The sequence below is a fragment of the Paramisgurnus dabryanus genome, chromosome 17 (assembly GCF_030506205.2).
Source record: "Paramisgurnus dabryanus chromosome 17, PD_genome_1.1, whole genome shotgun sequence".
Classification (NCBI taxonomy): Eukaryota; Metazoa; Chordata; class Actinopteri; order Cypriniformes; family Cobitidae; genus Paramisgurnus; species Paramisgurnus dabryanus.
Genome location: NC_133353.1, coordinates 24,582,705 through 24,589,487, shown reverse-complemented (window position 1 = coordinate 24,589,487; position 6,783 = coordinate 24,582,705). Strand labels below are relative to the sequence as shown.

Here is a 6,783-nt window from a genome sequence, read left to right as displayed (position 1 = left end):
ATGCTGCACTACCAATATCAAACACGTGGGTGCGCTACACACTCATTCAAGGACCAAATACAAGACAGAGACCCAAGAAACATTTATAAACTGTATAATTTAATTATTTTTCTCCATACAATTATCGTATGATTCATATATTTTTGTTCATATTATTTTTAGATTATTGCTTTACAGTAAAATGCATTGATTGGATACATCCATTGCTTGCAAGACAAATACATTCAAGTTACACACCAACGTCATATGTTGAAGTCATTAAATCTGTACCCATAAAAGTTGTTTGGGAGTTGGTATACTATATGCTGTTCCACTCACAGTGCAGCGGGTCACTCATGAAGCAGTTGCGCAAGTATCAGTGCATGTGTGTTTAATAAATAAAGATATTGCCTGATGTGTGCAAATTCATGCAGAGACACCAGCCATTTGCAACATGTTCTTTTCAATGTTTCCTCTGAAGAGGCACACAAATGGACTGTCTGTGCATACAAAGACGACTGATGCAAGAGTGCTATTTACCACCTCGGGTCACATCTGAAGTGACTCAATGACAATCAAATCAGTTTACAAAATACAATTAATGTCCAAAAAATACTCATCTCGATTTAAATATAATGATAGTATTATAGCATTTACATCAAGCATGGCACAAATCATCTGCAATAAAGTTAAGGATGCAATGCTGAGAAACATTTACAGCATCAATTGAAATTAATTTCTTAATGGATACATTCCAGTCCATTGCACTGGTCAAAAGACATGTCTCGCCTCCAAACAATGAAGGAAACAACATATCAAATAGAAAAACAAGGTAGGTACTTATTTACTGACACCAAATCAAAACCCTGCCTTTTTAACTAAAAATACAGGCCTACAGTGCAGCATCCATACAGTGTACCAATTTCAGCAGAATAATGTAGTCTTACAGGTCACCACTTAGAAAACACCACAGAAAGCAGAAACGAAAACATCACATCACCATCATTCCACACAGTACATAACCACGAACTTAAGTCGACATTCCACAGAATGGGAATAATGTGATATGAGATTAGATGAGAATATTCATGCACATGTGACAGCGGTGGGCGATTGCAGCAGCTTTCACAAACTCATCTATGAAAATATAATCCCCAATATTCAGTCCTCACCAGCTGAGATTGCATATATCATATATACTGCATACATCAAACACTGCAACACCTGCCTTTCTGCACAGACAACAGCGACGGCACCTCTTAACAACGACAGTTTCTACGACTGACAAAACACAAAGACCCCCGATGCTCAAGTTCAGACCTCCCGAGCGCTCGCAGAAGGGCAAATGGGGGTCTGGTAGCTGCCATTTACTGTATGGGTGAATCTCCCGAAACCCGTCATAAACATGCCTAGGTCACATTCCAGCCTCAAATAAATATAGATATTAATTATATTTATTTATATTAAAGACTTTTCTACATTGTGATTTCATGACATTTATGCACTTTCCCTTTCAAACTCTCATTATGTAAAATAAAAACTCATAGTATTTGTAGTACCATCTTAAAATTATGACATAAATACTGTAATGTGACTTCAATGATAATCTAAAATGAATAAAAGATCGCAAAACTGGGTAATTACAAAACTATAATAAAATAAATAAATAAAATGAAAGCAGAAAATGTGCTTACTTGTCATGAAAATAATGCCACAATGCCAAAATCTTATTAGTCCTATAAATCTGTTTATGCAATATATAATTTCATGTTTTTATAATTAAAGACCAGATTGTGACCAGAACACATTTTCGGAAGATTCACCCTTATAGAAACACTGACAGTGAGCTCACAAAGCTTATGCCCTGCTGCAAAAATGGCTTCTTTGTGTCAAATCATGCATTACACGCAACAGTAACAAAGATCCAGATGGGGAGGATCAGGTGCATTGTAAATAAAAAAGCGACCTTTGGTCACATAAACGCACCCCCCTCCCATCATCTGTAAGGAAGCACTGGTTCAAATAGGACCACTGATCTTATATTTACATATAAACAACATGTCAATTTGTAGCACTTTGCAAAATCCAGGATTCCTGTTTGTCATATCAATGGTATATTGTGCGCGTAATAGTAAAGCACAGTTGTCAGTCTCGTCTTCCACGTCACATCAGAAGCAAAGAGCTCTCCTGAGGGTTGTCCGCGCTGGGCTGAACAAGAGGTGAGGAGCAGCTTCCGATGTGTGCTTTCGTGATGGTTATATTCATTGGTTTATGCATGGTGCCTATAATGAATTAAGAGCTCAGTGTGTTGACCTCGCCGACGGGCGTCTCGGCGGTACACGACGTCCAGCTCATCAGAATTTCATAACATCTTGTCTTCCCCACTGCGTGATTTATACAGAATCTTCTTATTTTCAACACAGTTGGTTTCTTGTGTGAACCGAGCTGAGGAAAACTTCATGCCCAGGGGCGGTCATTAAATGTCACTCTGTTGCAAGTTTTGCAAAGTCGAGAAAAAAATAATGAGTTTGATGAATTAGATAGGTGTTTTATGCCATATATAAAGTGCTTAATGTTTAAGGGAAGACGGAAATGTGAGAATGTAAATCGCTAATGCATATGGGAATGAGCAGCATTTTTGGAGTAAGTGATGTTTGTACAGTAGGTTTGTAGTAAATTTAAATCCCCTGCTCTAAATAATCCAGTGAAGAGTTGAGGATTGCACAGTCCAAAAAGCATTATCCAGTTATAAAGAGAGCTGCCAAGGAGAATTTTATTTCCTGGAAATGATGGAGAGAGTTTTAAACTAAAGCCAGAGCTCCCCATCATTGTAGTAAGAACATGCAGCAGAAGACAGAGGGTTTTTCGTGAACGGTAGCAAACTTTGTAGGTATATTAAACTGTTTGAGCAACTGATTTAGGAGGGTGCTTAATGGGTGCATGTCCAACCCAGAGGTATTTTGGTTCCGAGCCAGTGAAAACCCTCTGGTTTATAGATCATCGTGACACATGGGGAGGTTGACAAAGGTGAAGACGTTGTATTCGATCATGATGGAAAAGCAAAGGAAGATGGCATACAGCACGAGCACGTAAATACCCAGCTTGAAGTCCAACCTCCACCTGTTCACATGGATCCCTAACACCTGAAGGTGGAGAAAGAAAAATAAGGAGTCAGAAAAAAAACACACCCTTACATTATATAGTTACAGGTATATAGCTAAAATTTTTGGTCACCCAAACATCATACCTAAAGATACTTGTTAAGCATTATCCCCTCAAACTATGTGGACCCGCTGTGCGTCATCATTTTTTTATTTATTTTTAAGTTCTGAAACACATAGCTTTTAGTAAAATAAGACCATTTTTATCAATTTACTCCAAAGTATGTAGGTAGATGATTCTTTAAAATTCAGGCATGCCCAATTCTGTAAAACTATTAAAGGAATAGTTTACCCAAAAATTATTTTATCATGTACTCACTCTCATGTTGTTACAAACCTGTATCCATTTCTTTGTTGTGATGAACACAAGGAAAGGTATTTTGAGGAAGTTTGTAACCAAACTGATTAGAGGCCCCATTTACTTCCATGGTAGAAGAAAAGAATACTATGGAAGTGGATGGAGCTTTTGATCGGTTTGGTTACAAACATTCCTCTAAATATCTTCCTTTGTGTTCATCACAACAAATTAATTTATACAGGTTTGTAACAACATGAGAGAGAGTACATGTTGACCAGATTTTCATTTTTGGGTAAACTATTCCTTTAATCAGGGGAGAGCGGGGCACAACCTAACCATTTTTGGGTTTGGCTCACTTATTCAAAAAATATTTAAGTTTGATTAATTATATTTTTACACAAGCAACACGCACATCTCTGCTACAATGAACATTTGAAGTTTGTTTTTAGTACTTACCATTCTTGGACAATTACACCAAACATGACGGAAGTGCAAACGTTACAACTTACCCCATAGGTGGGGTTAATTGTAACAGGCAGGGGGTTAGTTGTAACACTTGCTAAAAATTTAGTTTGCAGGCAAATATTTCAATACTATTTTGTCTATAAACTTGAAGTGGATATTGTTTATATATCTGTCTATAAAAGACAGGTATCCACACTGTATTCATTCATACAGCCCTTTTCTAACAATAGTTCAATTATAAATGTATACAAATGTCTAAATGTGTTAGAAAAAGCACAATTATGACAAAACTTTTTTATATGTGACCCAGTCTGAAATAATCATATTACGGTTTCAAAATCAAATTCTGAGATAATGAGCATCAAAGTCTGATTTTATCCAGTAATTACATTTTAATTTCAATCTTTGACATGACCTTATTCAATCAATATTAAAGATATGAACAAAAATTTGACAGAAGATTTTTGATAAGACGGCATTTATTTTGTTGGCAGCCAGCAATCATTCATGTGTAGCCTATTTAAAACAACGCCAAGAATTACGCTAACATTAGCTGTTTTCATATCATAAGTGCTGAGGGGTTAGTTGTAACACAGCGTTACAATGAACCCCGCTGGGTCAAAATATTTTCAAGCCCACCAAAAAAGTTGCTAAGAGCTGCAGACATATTTCAAAACAATGCTATGTTTAGTCAACAAGACAGTGATTAATATGACATAGCATTGGATTTGGTATCTTACACACCCAACTTAGAAACGGAAAAAAAAAACCATACGATGAAATAATGGCACCAAAAAACTTGTTCATCAATAACTCTTTGGAAAAAAATTATACATCTTTTGGTAGCGTGAAAAAATACTGGAAAATTAAAACGCTCAACATTGTGCAACAATTAAAACAGTCCGTGTTACAACTAACCCCGCGTTTTTTGCCCCGCACACCCCTACATGATGACCGGATTTTGATTTTTGTGTAAACTATCTTTAATTATACTGCTGAGCATAACATAAACAATAGGGAGATATATTCCTTTCAAATCTTCTGAAAAGGCTTACAACTACATGCTAAAACAAGATTGTGGGTCTTTCCTCCCATTCAGGCACCATTATGGGTGAGGTATATATACACTAGATACAGTATATACCATAAACTATATTTATGAGGTAAATGGTTTACTCACAGTTAAAGCCACAGAGCCCAGTAGAAGAACAACAGAGTAAACCAATCCTCTGCTGTTGATCTGAACCTGAGGACATAACGACAAAAAATAATTGTACAACCTTGTGTGTGTGTTCGTGCATGCATATGTGTGTGGAGTGAGATAGAAAAGACAGATACCACAGAGCCATAGTTGACAGCCATTGTTTGGATGCCCCAGGGAAGTCCGAGTCCAACCAGAATATCAAACACATTACTGCCAATCGTGTTCGAGACAGCCATGTCCCCCAGGCCTAAACACACAGATCGAAAAAATCAGCAAAACATGGATGAAAGATCAGAAGTTGGGCAAGGAGAAAGAACTAGAGAAAGACAGCTCTACCTTGCCGTGCGACAATGAGACTAGCTATGCAGTCAGGAACGCTGGTGCCGGCAGCCAGGAAAGTAATACCCATAATAACATCTGGAATTCCAAGTGTGTATCCGACAATTGTGACCTGCACATAAATAAGCTTTAGTAAAATGCAGAACCTTACAGCAAAAGTAACATACCATGCGGCAAGTATTATGGCCCAAGTAAAACGTAAAAATGTGAAAAGTGATTGTTAGGGCGCTGCTATTCAGGGTGCATTTACATGACCACAAAGTAGTAAAAACAAAAAAAGTTTTCTGTTTTTCAAATCCTTAATGCTAAGTTTAAGCAACACTAATGTTGATAATAATGACCACTGCAAGGCAACAGTAATAGCAATGTCAATAGTGACCTCTAATGACCAGTACCATTAAACATACACAAACTTACCATCCACACCATGACATAAGAGAAGATGGCGATCCACACCGTGGAGAGGAAAAAGGACAGCATGAACAAACGCTCCCATCGGGGCTTGGCACAGTTGGGTATTGTGAAGTACAGCAGTATCAAAATGGGCCAAGAGATGAAAAATTTCACTTTATCCATAGCGCCTCCTGCAGTCATTAAAATATTACATTAGATCACAAATTATGCTTACACAAACATTTCATTTGATACCCCATGGCATTTACTTGACCAGCCAATTAAATACCCCTGCATTCCGTAACACAGAGCCACAAATTTGGCAAATAAATTAAATGATTGTTTTTTGTGTTTAGTTTTATCATGATTCATATAGAATAAAATTGTTAAAAATTTTGTTCAGAAGTTACTTAACAATACATTGAGCATTACACTAAATTACATTGCAACCTAACCAGACACAATATAAGCCTTCTCCATCATGGAGATTACACAATAGTTTATATACCGCACAAACATATACATCCATCAGCCATTAAAGGATTTCTGATATACAAATATGCATATAAATATAAGAAAAACAGTCCCCCGGTTGTGAAAGTTTAATTCTTGTTTATATCTCTATGTGGTGTTTTTAAGACAAACCGTGTGTTAATAGCGAATAGTCTTATTCCTGCGGTTTCGCCTTTGTTTCCTACGTTACAAACATGTAACTAACCACATTAACACAGTTTTTATAGGTGCAGTAACTATGCATTTGGTCAAAATTGAGTTAAGGTTTGAAATGGGCTTTGTGAGATCTGATGTGTCTTGTGACAAAGTCTCCTGGTTCAATTTTGTCCCATTTTAGAGAAACATGTGTGCCAAAATTGCACTAACATGTTAGACTGGCTGGTGTAAAAAAAACTTTAAAGGGATAGTTCGGCCAAAAATGATATTAAACC

General features: G+C 36.8%; 1 protein-coding gene across 2 annotated transcripts in view; it reads right to left on the bottom strand.

Moving 5' to 3' along the window:
* Positions 1 to 78: 78 nt before the first annotated feature.
* slc24a4a (solute carrier family 24 member 4a) overlaps positions 79 to 6,783 on the bottom strand; it is a 77,209-nt gene continuing 70,504 nt past the window's right edge. For both annotated transcript variants that reach the window (XM_065288544.1, XM_065288545.1), the window contains exons 13-17: positions 5,864 to 6,030; positions 5,444 to 5,558; positions 5,242 to 5,354; positions 5,084 to 5,149; positions 79 to 3,122 (exon numbers count right to left, since the gene is read on the bottom strand). In XM_065288544.1, coding sequence (XP_065144616.1) covers positions 2,970 to 3,122; positions 5,084 to 5,149; positions 5,242 to 5,354; positions 5,444 to 5,558; positions 5,864 to 6,030 — 614 coding nt within the window. In that variant the 3' untranslated portion in view covers positions 79 to 2,969. The remainder of the gene's footprint in view (positions 3,123 to 5,083; positions 5,150 to 5,241; positions 5,355 to 5,443; positions 5,559 to 5,863; positions 6,031 to 6,783) is intronic.